The sequence below is a fragment of the Macrobrachium rosenbergii genome, chromosome 16, assembly GCF_040412425.1.
Source record: "Macrobrachium rosenbergii isolate ZJJX-2024 chromosome 16, ASM4041242v1, whole genome shotgun sequence".
Lineage (NCBI taxonomy): Eukaryota > Metazoa > Arthropoda > Malacostraca > Decapoda > Palaemonidae > Macrobrachium > Macrobrachium rosenbergii.
The window spans coordinates 17,731,226-17,751,059 of NC_089756.1; the positions used below are offsets into that span (position 1 = coordinate 17,731,226).

The 19,834-nt window shown below is 36.7% G+C and overlaps 2 protein-coding genes and 1 long non-coding RNA gene across 3 annotated transcripts in view; 1 reads left to right on the top strand and 2 right to left on the bottom strand.

Annotated features, from left to right (window-relative positions):
• The window catches only part of LOC136847131 (uncharacterized), a 25,191-nt gene extending 21,683 nt beyond the window's left edge, over positions 1–3,508 (top strand). The window contains exon 13 of the mRNA XM_067118487.1: positions 1,474–3,508. Within this exon, the coding sequence (XP_066974588.1) occupies positions 1,474–1,966 (493 nt within the window). The 3' untranslated portion in view covers positions 1,967–3,508. The remainder of the gene's footprint in view (positions 1–1,473) is intronic.
• A 1,818-nt stretch (positions 3,509–5,326) lies between these two features.
• LOC136846996 (uncharacterized) lies at positions 5,327–6,473 on the bottom strand. Its single transcript, XR_010855570.1, has 2 exons — positions 5,913–6,473; positions 5,327–5,487 (listed from the first exon to the last, which is right to left on the bottom strand). It is a non-coding gene; the product is annotated as an uncharacterized lncRNA (long non-coding RNA).
• Positions 6,474–8,484: 2,011 nt separating this feature from the next.
• Positions 8,485–13,970, bottom strand: LOC136847132 (uncharacterized). The gene is made up of 6 exons (XM_067118489.1): positions 13,333–13,970; positions 12,723–12,822; positions 11,459–11,491; positions 10,247–10,390; positions 9,275–9,412; positions 8,485–8,768 (listed from the first exon to the last, which is right to left on the bottom strand). The coding sequence occupies exons 1-6, from the start codon at positions 13,735–13,737 to the stop codon at positions 8,554–8,556; spliced, it is 1,035 nt and encodes a 344-aa protein (XP_066974590.1). The 5' UTR covers positions 13,738–13,970; the 3' UTR covers positions 8,485–8,553.
• Positions 13,971–19,834: the final 5,864 nt, after the last annotated feature.

Consider the following 19,834-nt stretch of genomic DNA (forward strand, 5'->3'; position numbering starts at 1 on the left):
CATTAGTACCTACACACACACACACACACACACACACACACACACACACACACATATATATATATATATATATATATATATATATATATATATATATATATATATATATACATGACTGTACATAGATATTATGAAGACCATTCTTCCATATTACCTCAAACAGTCTTTGGAAACTTAACTGGCTACGGAAACAATACCGTTCTAATCTCACTGGTTAGCCTCACTAAGAATCAACATTGTAATTTATTTCAGTCATAAATTTATGTATCATCTTTGCTATGTGTATTATCAAAGTATACTGGCAACGTCAGACATTTTCATGTTTCCTATTATTTTTATAACTGTCGATCCTGTTTTTTTTTTTTTATCTTTTTATTACGAGAAACAGAACAAAAATGGTCTTGAAAGAGAAATTTTATGTAGACATATTATCCAACTGCTAAAATCAACATCATTAAAAAGAGACATTTAGAAAGTGGTACTCTGAAAACATAAAAAAAAAAAAAAATTATCTCAGATAAACCACTAACCATTCAGGGCACTTTTGCATGTTTTTTGCTTATTTTTACGTTGTATACTTATTAATTTCCTCTATTTGCATAGCTCTGCAAGCAGACTCTTGAAGTTCACATGCTGTTTAAGTACCACTACTGGGATTTTGTTTTATGCTGCTAGCAAAGTTCGTATGCATGGTATGTGTGAGTTTCTTATGAAAATTTATGTATTTAACAACGACCTCAGCAAAGAAGAGCTTATTGGACGAAGCTCAGCATGGTAGGTATTTGTGACTCCACTGAAAAACAAGTGACATCGGATGCACAGGTATGTTATTTGGTGCCTTTGTTATTTCAAAATGATTTCTCATTCACTTAGGTGTGCTACATAAATGAACTCTTTTTCAAGTTTCTGCTTTCTTCGTATATTTTTGGATAGAGCCTTTATTCTGAGGTGTAAAAGGAGAGCTTTGTTTGCAAATTTGACGTTCGTATTCAAGGTTCTCCAGAATAAACGATTATATCGAAAGTTAAAATAGTTCTTCTGTAGCATTTGTAAAAATATGACGAGTTTATTTGATTCATGTACTCAAGACTTCCAAAACTTTCACTAAAACATTCTTCTTGAGTTCAGGATTATTCTACATTGAAAACAAATGGCAACTTTATAAAAAGGAGAAAATACAGTATTTTGACATCATAAGTTAAAACTCATCATTTCCAACAACAGAAATTTTAGATGATTGTGTTAGACATTAGGTGCCAAAGTAATCACGTTAATCTGAGACGTGTAAACTGTTTACAAATACACTTAATAAGATGCTTACTGAACTTCTACTGACATAACATGTACTTCTTAGGCTTTGGCCCTTAGCCATTACTAGTCGTTAATCCTAACTGTTGAACTGTAAGAAGCACATTTAGTATTGCACTGGGTTACTTTACTTCAACGGGATCCTGGAAACCTTTGCTATTCCAGATGCAGTTGCTATCTCGGTCGGTCCTCTCTTCGGTGCAACTGCTCCATATGCTACCGTTATCACCACTACCGGTGGCCACTTCACCTCTTCTCGCATCGCTACCCATACCACCACAGGTACCGCCATTGCTATCTTCCATACTGTACGTACAAATCGTCGTCCAGGACTTACTCCGGCCTCCTGGACTCTGACGACCTTCTTCCTTCGAAATCGGCCAAGAACCGCAAGTCCAAAGACCTTGACTCAGACCTTCTAGAAACCTCGCAGGCGGAGGAGATTGAGGACGACGTGACCAAGAGGCCTCAGTCGTCCACCAGGAGAGAGAACTGGCCGAGAGCGGGCACCAGTAAGGAAGGCGCCAACGATAAAGAGGACAAAGATAGCGAGGAAGAATACCCGAAAGAGATCAACAGCCCTTCAAACTTGAAATCTAAGAAGGAAGCCGAAAACGGGATGAAAAAGGAAGACTCGACTGGGGATTTCTATGACTGAGTGTGAGTGACCGTGCGAAGGTGAACTGGGAAACGAATTCTGAATTTGAAATGAGCGCCGAGATCCATTCTTGGAGGGTAGCCTGTGGAAAACCTAAAGTGACTCTTTCAGGCAGATTCTCTGTTACCCTTAACTCCTGTGATTCCTGAAACAACATTTTTTTGACGAGGAAGTGACTAGATTTTGCTTTCATTGCTCAAGATTGCAGTTGTGAAAAAAAGGAGTTTCAACGGCTTGATTAAAAACAGTAATGAAGGGCAACTTTGATTTTTTAGTTGTAAGAAATTAAGATTATTACGTACGTTTTACATTTTTCAACCCAAAAGTTATCTTTTTAAAGTGAGACGTATGAAAATATTTGAATTAGTGCAAAAACCTAGATACCTTTAGCATTTCGTAAGAGATATATTAACACTATTGGCTGTAGAGTAGAATATTGCTTTATCAAGTGTTATACTTTCAAATTTTACAACATTGGCGTTTAAGAATATTTTATTGTTAGAGTTTTAAGCAATAATTATATAAATCAAAAGGACATATTGTTGTCCATAAGATTAAGTTTGGTATCTTGTGACAATTGGCTTCTGAATTGTTTTAAGACACTAAGGCTTTGTGAAGTTTAGAAGTTGGAATAAGTAGGGGAAAGGAATCTCAAAGATTCATTTGCATGAAGCTGGTGTTTTACACTTCGTGTTAGGATAAGGAAATTCGGCCAAGGATTTGACAGACCAGAGGATAGAGGAAAATGTGTATTATCCCTTTCTTCTTAATTGGCGTCAGGAATCCAGGTGAAAAAAAGTCACAGGAAAAAAGTCACAGAAAAATGTCACAGGAAAAAAGTCACAGGAAAATAAATCACAATAATCTTTCCTAGGTAGTGACTCCCAAGGGTTTTAACCCGGTATGTATCCACCTTTGCGGCGTGTTCAGTACAAGCCCGTTGGAGATTTCCGTATTAACATAAACAAAAGACTGTAAATATAAAGTTAATGACCTCCAAGAAATATTGTGAATTTTTCCCCTGTGACTTTATTACCGGTCACCATAAATTAATGCGAATTTTCTTCCTGTGATTTTTTTTTCCTAGCCAAATTTGTGACTTATTTTTCTGTAACATTTCTCATTGTGACTTTATTACCGGCCACCGGCGTCAGGACGCATTACTTTAATTTTTTTGAAAAATGTGATTTTTTTTTGTACAACGTGACTCAAAATATCATTTTCTATATTAGAATATTACAGAAAAATAATATTGGACACATATGTTGTTTCCATAGGAAGCACTTATCCCTTAGTTATTTCATTGCAAAAACAAATAATTAATTTATGCAAATTATATACTTTGTGATTTTGTGATGAGGATATAAAGATAACGCTATTCATTTCCTACTGGAATTTCAAGAATGTCTATCTAATTTGCATTATTCGTAGGATGACTTAGCACAAACTGTTATTTGATACTAGTTATTGGTATACTGTTCAGGGGTAGGCAGCGTAAAGTTAGCCAGCTAGGTACTTCATTATAGAGAAATAAAGACGTTACTGTGTTTCCCTTTTTGACTCTTCATTCCCTTCCGTTTGCTTTTGTCTGCCACATCTAAACGCGTCTAGAACCTGTCAGAAATTTCTGTTACTTGCGTCTGGAGTTTCGGAAACCTGCCTTCTGTTGTTGTTGGCCATCCGAATCAAAATGAGTTAAAGTTGGGTATACCTTAGTTTAACCAGACCACTGAGCTGATTAACAGCTCTCCTAACGCTGGCCCGAACGGTTAGATTTATTTTTACTGTAAGAAAGATCCTCGGGGGCAAGGATTCACGAAATATACTGTAGAGGGAGATGAAAGCTGTCCTGATTTTTTGAGTTAAAGTCAGGAAGAGCTCTGTTTTGGTGTGAAGTTAGGAGGAATTCTTTATTCTGGAAGTGCCAAGTTGATTTCTCCGTTTTTGGGAGTGTATGTCACGAATTCCACGCTCTGGGAGTGTCCTGTTTAATTTACCTTTTTGGAAGTGAGCGTCAAGAAGAATTCTCCAGTTGGGGAATTTCGCGATGAATTCCCCATTTTGCGAGTGAATGACACGAAGCATTCTCCGTTATGGGAGTGAAAGTCATGTAGAATTCTCCATTGTGGGGTCGAAAGTCACGAAGAATTCTTCATTTAAGGGAGTGAAAGTTAAGAAGAATTCTTCAGTTTGGGAGTGAAAGCGAAGAATTCTCCATTGTGGGAAGTGAAAGTCGCTAAAAATCCTCCAGTGTGGGGAGTGAAAGGGACGAAGACTTCTTCATTTTGGGAGTGAAGTAGTGAATAACTCTCCATTTGGGAATGAAGTCAGGAAGAATTCTACTTTGGAGCAGCGAAATTCGCGAAGAATCCTTCATTTTGGATGAGTATTACGAATTCCCAATTCCGGTGGTGGGTATCACGAAGGATTCTCCAGTTTTGAGTGAATGTCACGAAGAATTCTCCATTTCACGAAAGATTATTTTCCTGAACCTACATGTTACAGTTTGGACGAACTTAGGAGGCGCTGTTCGTGCAAAGTTCATCACAATGTGGTTGAGACATTTGTAAGTTATCTTTTCCGTTTCAAAGACATATTTAAATTTACAAAGGACATTTTTTCCTGCTAAGAAGAAGAAGAAGAAGAAGAAGAAGAAGAAGAAGAAGAAGAAGAAGAAGAAGAAGAAGAAGAAGAAGAAGAAGAAGAAGAAGCAAAAGAGTAAAGGGAGGAGGAGGAGGGGGAGGAAAAGGAGGAATATTGTGTGTGTAGGCAGTGGAAATTCTTTCAAGAGAGTATGAGTTCTTTCTTTGGTAAGCCGACGATTCAACACTTGTGAGGGAAGTCAAGTCTCCACTTCCGAGAAATGAAACTGCCCTTTCTCTCAACCGTGACATGAAGCTCAAGCGAAGATGCAACGTACTTCTACCCTAAAACAATTCTCCTGGTTGTTTAATCATTTATTTATACTTTTATCTATCAATTTGTTGATATATTTTTTACTTTTCTAGTAACCGATCTCTTCTTTCGGTACTTCCTGTTTCAAATGTACACCATATTCTTTGGAAGCTTGAATTTCCAGTCAATGGCCCCTGTAGGCTTGTTCCATATGAATAGGGTTCATCCTCTGAACAACAACAACAATAATAATAATAATAATAATAATAATAATAATAATAATAATAATAATAATAATAATAATAATAATAACAGCTTAGAGAGATCGGGTTCTTTACGTTCACGGCATAGAAACATTTCAAGAATCAGGAAAGAGATCACTATGAACCAATGTCTGTCTGTCCAGCCAGTGAATACTGTTATCTTTATTTGGACCCAGATTGGGTGTAAAGGAAACCATAGTAGTCTTGAGTAAGAAATATATTTTTATACGGTACAAAAGTCATAGCAAATATCAGAAACTCGTATATGTCATTATATAATTACTTTGTACTGCCGTTGTGACACGATTATGAATTCATATTTTCGCCATATTTTTCATACCTCTTCCTTCATGGAGCTGCTGTCTGGAAGAGAAAAGTAACAGAATTTAACTATAATTTTTAACCTATATACAGTTTCACTATGAAGAAATGCTCATCAAACCTTTAAAAATGTATAATGAATAAAGAATGAAGATTATTATTGGCTCTGTCGTAATGAAGGCTGCATTAACTTTTCGATAATGGATAAGAAATGAATATATACAGTCTATTATTCCTATATAATACCGTAACGAATTATGACTTTCACTCTGTCACACAATTGTTGAACATAAACACAATTAATGCTACTTTACGATCATTAAAATCATTGAATCATAAACAAAGCTGAAATGAATTTTGTAATGATTCTAATATAAACTTATAATTAATCCATATTCCAATTAATATTTCAGCAAACCCAAAATATATGTGTAAAACCCGTAGACTTAATTGCGTTGTGAACTTACCTTTTACAATCTACGATGGCTTTCACTGGAGTCGAGTATTCCAATTTCCTTTTTTTTTTTTTTTTTTTTTAACTGATAAGAAAGTAATCAAGAACTGATATTTTATCTCGACTTTATTACGATGCTGACATGGCATAAGAATGAGCTACTTAATGCTAAACGTAGCTTCTTTTCAGCTAATATGTGGAGGGCCATCGACGCTGTTTTTTCCTCAGAAAAACATGGAAAAATAATAAATAGTATTAGTTACCGTGACCGGAAATTGGTTACTTAAACACTTGTCCCTTCCTCGTAAGCTAAATCCTGATGCACAAATAAATGCTTCGACATTTAAAAATGGCACAAAGTACAACGAATGACGTCACTCACATAAATCGACATTTGATAGATCCGAAAGATGAAAGATTTGATAGATATCGTTTTCTTCGATATTGAGAGAATCTAAGGTATTAAGCATCAGGGAAGAAAAGAAAAAGTTGAATTTGCAATCATATATACTGGAAAAGAAACAGAAGAAGTCTCTGTATATATGTATGGATCTGTTAGATACGTGCATACATACATACATACATATATATATATATATATATATATATATATATATATATATATATATTCACACATATATATGTATATATATATATATATATATATATATATATATATATATGTATGTATGTATACATACATATATGTGTGTATATATATATATATATATATATATATATATATATATATATATATATATATATATATATATATATATATGTGTGTGTGTATACATACATATATGTGTGTGTATATATATATGTATATATATATTTGCATATAGCCTTTGTATGTGGACATAAGTGCGCGGTTGTTCTATTCCGCCATCATCACATCAAACATTAGTTACGGAAAAGAATAATGAAAGAACAGCAATCAAGAATATAAATAAATACGTAACACGAAGATACTGAAAGAAGGGGCACCAAGTTTTTGAAAAGAAATGATTCGGAAGCTTTCAGAGCTTTTGAAGCTCTGGAAACACCGAAGGATTTCGAAGCTTTTCCAAGTTTTTGAGGCTTAAACAACTCTGCAAGATTTCGAAGATTTTGAAGCTTTAGCAGCACTGCAAGATTTGAAGCTTTTGAAGCATTACAAACTTCGTAAGTGTTCGAAGCTTTGCGAACATTTGAAGCAACTGAAACAACGAAAGGCTTTGAAGCTTTGGAAGCCTTTGAAGCAAGGAGGCATTTGAAGCTTTGGAAGACTTTGAGGCACTGGAAGCCTTTGAAACTTCGAAATCTCTAGAAGCGGCAGCGATAGAAGCTAAGAGAGTTCTACCTTCCAAAAGGTAAAATGATAGCAGGCGGAAAAAAAAATATAGTCTGTTTTTCGGAAGTGACGGTAAATCTCCGCAGCCTATATCATTAGAACGAGTAATGCGGGCTGAGACGGAGCCTTAACCAATCACGATGATTATAGTGATATCGGCTGCCGAAATTTAACGTCTGCTCCAAACAACTGCCTATAAGAAGCATTGCGTATGGAATAAGTTTGGGATGAGGCAAAAAAAAAAGAAAAAAAAGGAACAAATAAAAAAATAAAATAAAATAAAAGAAGTGCTCTGGTGATTCAAAATATTTGACGCAAAGTCACACAAGCTGGATGTTTAAGGAACACAAAAATTCATACATTAATACACAAACACGTTAGTATATGCGCAAAGCCTACAGGCGTTCGTATTATTCAGACACGCATACGTCCGTACAATCACACACACTCTCTCAAACAGACGTGTCAGGTATTCGGATACAGCGAGAGAACTTATCTTACCTGCATTTGGTTCGCGATTTGCTCAAACAAACCATCTTTTTAAATGCAAAAACAAACAAACAAGTACATGGGTCAACCAATTAATTAATGAATAAGTAAATAAATAAATAAGAGCTGGTTCTTAGCGAGTAAAATCTGAAAGAGATTGAAAATGACAAACGTCTGCCTTGTTTGAATGTCGATAAGCAGATCTGGATAAATTTGAACGAGCATTTATGGAAATTTTAACAATTTGTAATATCTAAACGGTCATTATCGGATTCGACGCTTCGCTGAAAATAACGAAGGATTTGCCGAGAAATCCTGTGAAGTAGTGGTGAATGGTGTCATTAGTGAGCGGTGACATGGGTTAATATTAACATTCTTATATGAACGTTGGACTTACAACACTCTTGTCAAAATGCTCTCAGTTATCTAGACTGTTAAGGAAAAAAATTCTTGTGCCACTCGGATATCTGTCCTGACTAGCAAAATTCACTAATTATTCTTTGGAAAACCCCACTTTCTAATGTCTCTATTCTGACCCAACCCCTGACTGTTCTTGAAATATAATCTTGAGTTTATGGCAATAAAACACTTCAGATCATCTTACCAATTGCCCTAATCATTATTCACTAAAGATCAGATTCATTACAAAAACTTATATATATGTATATATATATATATATATATATATATATATATATATATATATATATATATATATATATATATGTATGTTATTTTCAAGTCTTATTAAATAAGCGAAATCAATCATTAATTCCCACTGTTATACCTAAATATTTAAATATAAATTTAACTCCTAGCAGCGACCTATCATTCAAGAAATAAAAACTAGAGAATGAAAAACTCTGCGGTCCGTACACGCCCTATTTCCATACTCACTTGGCAAGCAGCAACCGCAGGAGCTGCCTTTGCAATAATTCTTCCCGTTGTTGTTCTTAGTCTTAATCTCGCCGTTGCAAGTGCTCCCGAGGGCTACGCAACTTCCTCCTTCACTCGTGCAGGTCTTCTTCTGGTTACAAGTCGGGTTGACTGAGTGAGAGAAGGACCATGGGAATAACAACAGCAATATAGAAATATGGTAAATGTAATGGAGACGGCTTGCACGAAGGTACCGTTTATTAGTCAAATTATTTAGTTCAGCAATATAGAAAATGGTAGTTATAATGCAGTAAAGGTGCGATAGTCTGAGGAATTTACGGAGGTAATGAGAAATTTACCGCCTCTCGTTTATGTTCCTACGCTCATTTTGGTGCTAAAAAATGGCGGAAGCTCCGTGAGGCGCCGTGTTTAGTACTATCCCCTCGGGGTTAAAAGCAAAAATATAAACAACAGACGGCAAGTTTCCCATTTTCTCTGTAAATTTATCAAACGATCTCACCTGTAGTGCATCAATACAACCTTTTTTATATCTTGCAGTAAAGAAATTACAGTGCGGCCGTCTCGCGTACATTTACCTGAACTATTAGTATCTGTTAACACAAAGCACTGACGCAGCAGCTACAAAAAACCAAGGCAGTGCTGAAGCTCATAATTACCTGGTGCACAACAGCCGCATTTCTTTCCTTGGCAGTACTTTTTCCCCGTGAGGAAAGAGGTCGTGCATTGTTTTTTCGCCTGCTTCTTGGGCATGCAGGAGCCGCCCAGTTTCTTGCACTTTCCTTTGGCAGCGCATTCTGGAAAAGAAAATGGAACTGAATCAAATCGCGGAAGTCATATGAATGAAACAAAGAAGAAGAAGAAGAAGAAGAAGAAGAAGAAGAAGAAGAAGAAGAAGAAGAAGAAGAAGAAGAAGAAGAAGAAGAAGAAGACACCGTTCACCTTTTAGAGAACGTTTTGATTTCGTATTTAAACGAATAATGTCCTCATATTGTATTCGTATTTATAAGACGAAGTTTATCATTTAACGAAATGAATCGAATCACGGAAGTAATATAAATGAAACAAAGGAGAAGACATCGTTTACCGTTTTGACTGTTTCCATTCCGTATTTAAAAGAATAATGTCCTCATAATCTATTCGTGCTCATGAGACTAAGGTCCTCATTTATCTGCACGTTTGAAAATGAAAGGTGAAAAGTATGTTTTTTTTTTTTTTTTTTTTTTTAAATATTAGATTCAATCAAAATGTAAATGGGGTTTCCCTTCATGAATTCGAATTTCGTAAGTGACTATTCGGACAGGTGCTAGACTGTCTCTGCTGATGAGAACTGCAAGCGAAAGAGGACCTGCGATTATTCACTTCAAGTGTGACATTGCCGGCATATATGTTATTATGCTAATCTCGGTTACGAAAGTCAGATTTATTCATCAAGACTTTCATTTGAAACCATGGCAGTCATACGGTATTAACCCGGTGTGTATCCACCTACGCGTCACCTCTGAGTGTTTAGTACTAGCCCCTCGGGGATCAAAGTATTAACTACGCCCATTTCTAAATATCAATAGACGATATCTTTGATCCCCGCTGATCAAACTGAAGGGTTGTTTTAATTCTGATAAAGAACTTACGTTTGACGCAGCAGACGCAAGACTTCTTGTCACAGTAGGCCTTATTCTTCTTGTTCTTGAATCGTTTCTCGTCCAAATTGCATCCCGTCTTGCTCTTGCGACATTCGCCCTTCATAGCGCTGCACGCAGTCAGAGGTTTGCAGACTGTGGTCAAGGAGGAAGCCAGGTTTTAGACTGATTTCATTTGGATGTTTATGAAATTGGAAGAGCAATACTCTGACTGAACTGCATACAAACGGGAAAGTAAATTCATGTAAACTATGCTGACAGACAGTGCAGTCATTTGTATATTCAAAAGTTTTGTTGTTGCAACCCTGTGTAACAAAAGAGGCACTATTCATAGACATGCGGGAAGAGATCCTGGAGACCATAGTACTGTAGTACTAAGGTAGTAGGTATATGGTTTCAGTGCGTTGCCCTGCAGACCTAATGTCACAGCCTATAGAGTTGAAAGTGAAACAAAGCGTTTATCTGTACCTCCCTAATGGCCACCCACGAAATGCTTTGGACAGGACCGTGAAACAGCTCTGCAAAAAGATGATTCCCCTGTCCTTAGTACACAGTCAGTGATGAGACTGGGTCAAAGACTGGCTGATCTCCAGTCTGGACTGAGGTCCAAGAAGGTGAAGAAAGCATGTAATATGTCATGTTTGAGTGTTCAAGATGCCAAAAGCGCCCCTGGATATTATCAAACGTAGAGCACTTATACAGTGTATCTGGTATAAGGTAAGAACCTTATACTTGATACTTTAGACATCTTGTGTCAATGTTACTAACAAACTGAGCAATCAGTCCCCAAAAAGACCCCTTCCTCCCAAAAGTGACTCCTCTATCACTCCCAGTATCCATTCGTTTGTGGCCAGTTACAAGGTCCACTTTTGGTCAATTATTCGTAGAAATCCCTTGGTGATTTTCTGTGAACTCTTGCTAACAACACTAAAATAAAAACAAACAAACAAATCAGATCAAAAGAATAATATCCCTAGGTAAGGTAAAGATGTTTGTGTATATATAATGTATGATTTTCATTTTATAGCCAATAGATTCCTGGTAATTAATAAACATATTAAAATATGAAATGACACAATTCATCATGTCTACGTATAGTTCAAGCTAATATTAGTCATCTTTTGAAATCTCTGTTATATTTAAGACTTGGCAGAAATGATAGCTTAGGAATACGTTATAACACCAATGAAAATGTATACTTACATCTTTTTACAGTTGTTCCGTCCTTTTGTGCTCCTGAAATAAATGAATAAGTAAATAAATAAATAAATAATAGTAATAATAATAATAATAATAATAATAATAATAATAATAATAATAATAATAATAATAATAAATGAGATAAGTAAATTTCTTTTGATAAAAATACTAAAGCTATTCTTACAAGACATTCTGGAATTAATAATAATAATAATAATAATAATAATAATAATAATAATAATAATAATAATAATAATAATAATAATAATAATAATAAAATTAATAATAATAATAATAAAAGACTTGGAGCGTCTCTCGACAGAAATATCATAGTTATTCTTACAAAACATTCTTAAGTCGACAAAAAAAAAAAAAAAGAATGGGAGGAAAAATCCAAGTAAAGAAACGTACATTACGATCACCCTCTGTGGAAGGTGAAGAAACAGAACAGGCATAGAAAGAAGAAGGTTGCCAATAACGAAGAATCTGACATCAAAATAGGAAAGGCTGAAAAACACTTAGTGCTTAAATTGATCACACCTCCCCCAGCCCGGTCAGCGACCGACTTCATAAGAGTTATTTCAGCGCACCTGTTCAGTGAAGGTATATACAGGAAGTAGGGCGCAGCCGCACGAGAATGAGGTTACGATAACCAACACACAATCAGGTGTGTCACAGGAATCAATTTCTGACAGTAATAATAACGAATAAAAGGTAAACTCTGGAACAGAATTGTCTTCTGTCAAGTTAATATTTATTTATCGTTAGGACGAATTGTCAAGGAGAGTGGAAGTGAAATAATGTAAATGTAATGTACACAAAGAGTGACCTACATCTGGATTGTGAATTTTGAAAATTGGTCAGAACAGGTTAAGAACCTTTGGCAAAAATAATAATAATAATAATAATATATATATATATATATATATATATATATATATATATATATATATATATATATATATATATATATATGTATGTATGTATGTCAGTATGCATATTTATATATGATATGTATGCACACACATATGTGTATATGTATGTATATATATATATATATATATATATATATATATATATATATATATATATATATATACATACAGTATATACTTTAATTCAAGTATGTATTTTTCTTCTTAGTCTCACAAAGAACTTTATTCCATACTGCATTTTGCAGCACAAATTCTTTCCGTTTTCTAAAGACTTACTATTCTCCCATTTTCTGTTAAAGAAAGGAATATTCTGAAAACTGAAAACCACTTACTATTGGCTTTTGGAAGACAGCAGACCAAGTCATCTCTGCACAGCCCCTTCTTCTGCCGTCCGTCGCAGGCTTCGGAAGCGACACATTCCCCAGGGCAGCTCTGCACAAGACACGACAAAGATCACAGATGGTTCAGGTTCATTTTAGTCACGCTTAAAAACCACAACATTTATTCACTAGCGGATCCAGAAAAATTTCATGGGGAGTGGCACCAATTTTCATATTACATTATATATATATATATATATATATATATATATATATATATATATATATATATATATATATATATATATATATATATATATATATATATATATAATGTACTGTGTATGCATGCATGTATGTATATATACATACACAGATATATATATATATATATATATATATATATATATATATATATATATATATATATATATATATATATATATATATATATATATATATATATATATATATATATATATATATATGTATTATCTAAATCTTCAATATTTTATTTTGTCATTATTTTTCATGGGGGTGGTGATCGTGCCTAGGTGCCACCCCCGCCCCCTGGATCCACTAGTGCATTTATTTCTTTTCATTTGGCAAAGCGATCAATTACCTTCTTTGGGCGGACGAGTTGTTTCGGATGGGTTTTCACTCCATTTGGTTTTGGCCTTTGAGACTTTTTGGGGCCATTTTGCCGTCCGGTGTTCTTACGTCGTCCTCCGCTATTTCTGCCCGTTGGTTTGCCGTTGGCCTTCCGGGGCTTACTGTCTCCTTTCGGCCCGTTCCTCTTGGCGTCCTGGCCTTTCTTGGGTTTTTCTAACCTGTTCCCGTTCCTTCCGGGATTTTTGTCCCCGTTGCCGTTCTTCTTTGCGTTGCCTCTCTTCATTCCTTTCCCTTCCTTGCCATCATCAACTTCCCCCTTCCCCTTCTCCCGGAATTCTTCTTTTCCTCCGCCGTCGGCGTTGACCGCAGCCGCTATCACGACCACGCAAAACAGGACAAGTATCCACGTCCTCATGGCGGCGCCGCGATTCTAACGGTCAGCAAGATTTTCTCTGGACAGAGACAACTCTGCTGGCACACCGATCAACTTCTTCAGGTAGCGGTTGGCTTCTAGGAAGCAGTGTGATAGAGAGAGAGAGAGAGGCAGAGAGAGAGAGAGTGAGAGCGAGAGATTCTTCAGGTCCAGAGGAAGCTTACCGTCGGCAACTCTTCCCTCCTGGCAATCTGACGCTCAGACCGACCAGGTACTGATCTTTTATTACCGCCGGTTGACAACTGCTGAACTAGATATCTTTTGTTTCTTTGTGTCGTTGCGCCGCACCTGTGACGGACTTCGCCTGTTATGCTGCCAGACGTACAACTAACTATTCGATTCGTGCTGTCGCGGTCTGGTGATTACTGGAAACAGTAATATGAGGATGTTGCGCCTCAAATGAGTATACACAGCTTCCCAGTTGTTTTGAATATTTTATCTATAAAAGTGTCTAATGTTTTTCTATGTTAGTATTCTGAAAATGAAATAGTTTCCAGCTAGAATTTTTCTCCCGACATGAGTAGAACAACTGCGATCTAGACATTTTTGCTTCCTCATAGATATGGTGCCTTTAAAAGCACGTTAAAACGAAGAAGAAGAAGAATGAATAAAAAAAAAAAGCGCTTGAATGTCGCTTTAAATCACGAAAGATTTATCCAAATTAACGTGGTGTCCCGACTTGCTCATGACTGACAAACATGTCCATCAGTGACCCTGGTAGTTGTGACTCCAGATAACCCACAATTAATAATAAAATAATGGTACATTTGAATTACGTGGTCGTTATGCCAAGGTGTTACATGGTAGAAAATGCCTTGTGTAGTCCTCTGGACTGTGGCAAACCAACCAAAAAGCAAAACCGATGTTTTCATGAAGCCCTAGAGATTGTACCAAAGAGGATTTTCACTGAATAACCCCGTGGTGTGTTGCCGACAGTGCACCTCACGCAGTGCACTGTATCATCACTTAAGGTTCTTCGCAACATCCCTTCGGCCCCCTAGCTGTAGCTTCTTTCATCCCTTTTGCTGGACCTCCGTTCATATTCTCTGTCATTCATCATACTTTCCACACTTAACAATAGTTTTATAGTGCAATTGCGAGGCTTTTTTCCTGTTACACCTTTAAAACCTTTTTACTCTCAATTTCCCTTTCAGCACTGAATGACCTCATAGGTCTCAGCGCTTGGCCTTTGGACTAAATTTTCCATTCCTTTTCTTTGAATGAATCTCTCTGTTCTTCATGTGTACAGAAATGATTCATTTTACGGAAGTTGTGGATTTGTTAACGGTTTTACATTCCGTCCAATTTTCCTTTTTTTTCTGAATTTTTGTCTACATTGGCACCGTCTGGTTTTGTCGAGTGTAAAACAGTAAGGTATTTTTTTGTGATGACTCGTTTATGAGACTTCATAAACCTGGAACAAGTGGAAACAATGAAATGGAAATATTATTAAAGGAAATCTGTACAGGAAGCAAAGTAAGTTACGTCTCCTCTGCGCAATGAAAAGTAGTTCCAACTCATATCCTGCTCTCCCAAAAGGAATTAAAACTGATTTCAATTTATGCACTCATAAATACATTGGTTGACATAATTTAAGCCTAAGTTAAGGTATTAAAATTTCCCCCTTAGTTTTAGCATTAGATCAATTTCATTCGCGTACGCTGTGGCCCAGTTGTAGTGTTAAGTTACTATACGCATTCGCATAGTCTTTTGTCCACCATTTTGTTTTGATAGAGTTCACTGTGCTGTAAGCCTGAACAAGCGCTGAAACACCCCTTTCTCCCCGGCCCCCATACCTATTTTGTTTTTGAACAATACGCGTTCTCATTTTTTCCATCCAATACTTATTCGGAATTATGGTTATCCCAGACGCTGGTCCATCTCGTCCCGAGTTTATTCAGATTCCCGGTACGAGTCTCGTCACTGGTCTAGATAAACCTCGTACCTCGTCCCATTGCACCTGTCTCCCACATTCATAATGGACGATGGCTTCTAACACCGACAGGCTCGTCGACTATTTGATTAATACGCAGCCGAGCTCACCAATTGTTCAATGTGTATGTCCGGGTTCAGTAACCTTAATTTAGGCACATTTCATAAGCAGTCGAAAAAAACAAGTGTTTACTACCGAGATATTAACCTGCTGTATTTCGGTCCCGGTTATTGTTGTTGGTGTTGTTGGCGCTGATTCTAATCAACGGGATATTTCATTCCTCCTCCTCCTCCTCCTCCTCCTCCTCCTCCTCCTCCTCCTCCTCCTCCTCCTCCTCCTCCTCCTCCTCCTCCTCCTCCTCCTCCTCCTTCTTCTTCTTCTTCTTCTTCTTCTTCTTCTTCTTCTTCTTCTTCTTCTTCTTCCGTTTGCAGATCGCAGGTCTCGAAGCCCAACGCTTAGATATTAGTAAAAATTCTAGGCATTTGGAAGAACTGGGTTTTGTGGGGCGATGGTAATTCCATTTGGAAAATATTGAGGGTAAGAAACGTTGAATAGATGAGACATGTGATAAATGGAAACCTAAGATAGAGATGAAACGAGAAGGACTAAGTAGATGAGAGAATAGATCAATGTTGTGGGATATAGACGGAGGCATTGTTGGTTGAATGGGGCGAAAGAGGCATTAAAACGAAAGAGTCTTAATATGCATGAAAGACAAGCGTGCATGCAAGACGAGCGTGCATGCAAGACGAGCGTGCATACCAGACGAGCGTGCATACAAGACGAGCGTGCATGCAAGACAAGCGTGCATACAAGACGAGCGTGCATACAAGACGAGCGTGCATACAAGACGAGCGTGCATGCAAGATGAGCGTGCATGAAATATGAGTATGCATGCAAGATGAGCGTGCATGAGAGATGAGCGCGCGTGCAAGACGAGCGCGCATGCAAGACTATGTGCATGAAAGATGAGCGTGCATGCCATACGATCGTGCATGAAAGATGAGCGTGCATGCCATACGATCGTGCATGAAAGACAATCGTGCATGCAAGACAAGCGTGCATGCGAGACGGACGAGCGTGCATGGAAGATGAATGAGCGTGCAAGACGAGTGTGCATGCTAGACAAGGACGGTTTCATTGCCCTTCTTAACATGATTCTTGCTCACAATTATTTCCAACTTTCTCCCCTTGCAAACGGTTTCAGCCTCTTTCAGTAGTTTCCCAAATAGGCCTAATGTACTCGATTCCTGTCTCCTTTTCTTATCACACAACCTAGAACCAAAGTCTTCAGCCTCTCTCTCTCTCTCTCTCTCTCTCTCTCTCTCTCTCTCTCTCTCTCTCTCTCTCTCTCTCTCTCTTTGGTCCCTGCTCATGGTGCCATTAAGCATTAAGGGCAATGTCCTTTCGGATTACGCAGCAGCATACTATGTCACATTAACGAGTCGGGAGGGTGTAACAACCTCTCGTGAACGATCACAAGCGTGATTCATATCTCTTGTTTTCCGTAAACATAATATTTCGTGATTGGCGTTGACTAATCGCAGGATGCCATTTTCCTCCCATTGCCTTATCTATTCTCGTAGGTGCCGCTAAACTGCTTTTCTCATTTTTCTTTTTATTTCTTTTTTGGTTCTTTTTTCCATCTGAAGTATAGTTGCGTTGACTCGTCCCATCGTAATGCGATGAAATACACGAAATTATGATTTGTCGCAGTAGGCCTATTCTGTAACTCAAAAATAATCAATAATATGTCAGTTTAGTTTCATGTATTCATGGGAAATCCCGGGAACCAATAACGGTCATCATTCCCTTTATCAAACGATCAACAGCAACAAAGTCAAGTGCAACTGATGTTGCAATCTTATGCAAGAATGTATAATCAATATTCAAACTGTTATTTGAAAAATGGCGAATTTATTACATAGCTAATTGTCTTTGTGACCTGCTTCAGTGTGTGTGTGTGTGTGTGTGCGTTGAGGATTCAGCGTGCTGCCGATGAGGTTTAAGTGTAAGGCTATGGTGAGGTTTGTGTTGTGGAGGTTTTCTGAACTGGGGTTCAGCCACGATTCAGCAATTGAAGTGCGAATGTGGCACTGACTTTTGGGTGGTTTTTTCTTCGTAGCCACCCTTTTTGTGAACAATAGCTTGAAAATATAACACATTTAAGCACATGCAGTATGTATGTATATATATATATATATATATATATATATATATATATATATATATATATATATATATATATATATATATATATATATATATATATATATATATATATAGATATAGGGAGTTAAACAGTGGGCCTAGCGACACACTGGCCACGTGTCATAGGCATTGTTGGGACCTGTCCCCCACTAGCTGTCGGCCTAAGAAACAGGAGATCAGCGCCTGCCCTATGAGCCTACAGAGGCCCAGGAGGGCTTTATTGATTATATATATACATATACATATATATATATATATATATATATATATATATATATATATATATATATATACATAGTGTGTGTTTGTGTCCAGTGTGTGTGTGTGTATGTATGTATGTATATATATAAATATATATATATACATATATATATATATATATATATATATATATATATATATATATATATATATATATATATATATATATACATACATATACATACACACACACACGTATGTACATAAATCATCTATATATACATACATACATATGTATATATATATATATATATATATATATATATACATATAAATTACTCATGATTGTACTCATAATGCTCAATATAGCTTGCTAAGCCTCGCGAAATGATATTATTCCCTTGCAAATCGTCTGTCAGCAATAAGAATTCACATTATACAATTTTCCCCCAATAACATAAACTGATAAATAAAAAGTTCTAGAACGTGAATTGTAGACAAATCACAATTTCAAACAACTTCCACAAGATGCTGTTATTTATGAGTTTCTCTTAACGGTCGTTCGATTGCATTTCTCTTAAGTTGTTTACGCAGGTTGCCATGGAAACCAAGCTAGCGCACTGGTATCCGTCTTAAGGGAGAACGTCATTGCTCGGGCAAATGCTAGACTGATCTCTTTGTGGGCTCCACTAAGAACATATTTACGGGGAAGAAAATGAGATTGTCAGTGAATGCAGCTGTATTAGTGTCAACAGTTAACAAATTGCATGACCTCTCGTGCTTCATCAGCGAGTAGTGTGAATTCTGAAAGACCTAGTATTGAGAATTGCGGGGGGAAATCGTTTCGTAAAATTGGCTGCTTGTTTCTGTCATTATTACTCACATTCTCTTGGCTTGCCGGTGAGATAAATACGTGGCCATCATTTCACCCCCATCCCCTTTATATATATATATATATATATATATATATATATATATATATATATATATATATATATATATATATATATATATATACGGTATATATATAAAATGTTAAAAATAAAACAAGAGTAAAACATTTTGTGATTCTTTCTCTCTCGCTCTCTCTCTCTCTCGCTCGCTTTCGCTCGCTCAACTCGCTCTCTCTCTCTCTCTCTCTCTCTCTCTCTCTCTCTCTCTCTCTCTCTATATATATATATATATATATATATATATATATATATATATATATGTATATATATACACAAACATATATATATATATATATATATATATATATATATATATATATATATATATATATATATATATATATGTTATTATAATTAGCAAGCATTCGCTAGCAAATTGCTCCTTTTTCGTTCCCTGTCTGCCGATCTATCGATAGACATGCTAAGTGGTTCGAGTCCGTAGGAGTCAAGACCCTTGCAGACTCCATAGAGCAAATGAAAATAGAGCATTTCTTGCTCTACGCACCTCCTGCCCTCGCCACGCACATAGGGGAGAAGGAGCCTACGACGTTGGTGGAATGCTGTCGCATCGCCGACTCCTGGGATACTCATCTCCCCCAGGAGAGCTCCCTGCAGCGCAGAATTAGCCCACCCGCCTGCCTTTCGGGTGCCCCTCCGCCGAAGAATGGGCAATCACAGAAACCCGTTGTATGCGGGTTCTGTAGGAAGATCGGGCATTCCAAAGAGCAATGCCGAAATAAACCAGTAGCACCTCTTTCTCCCGGAAAACCAACTAATAACT

Excerpts from the sequence above, each read along its gene's own strand:
- LOC136847132 (XM_067118489.1), bottom strand. The coding sequence starts at position 13,737 with ATGAGGACGTGGATACTTGTCCTGTTTTGCGTGGTCGTGATAGCGGCT. Across the intron at positions 10,391-11,458 it reads CGGAACAACTGTAAAAAGAT|TCTGCAAACCTCTGACTGCG; the intron begins GTAAGTATACAT and ends CCTTGACCACAG. Across the intron at positions 9,413-10,246 it reads TTGCGTCTGCTGCGTCAAAC|AATGCGCTGCCAAAGGAAAG; the intron begins GTAAGTTCTTTA and ends TTTCTTTTCCAG.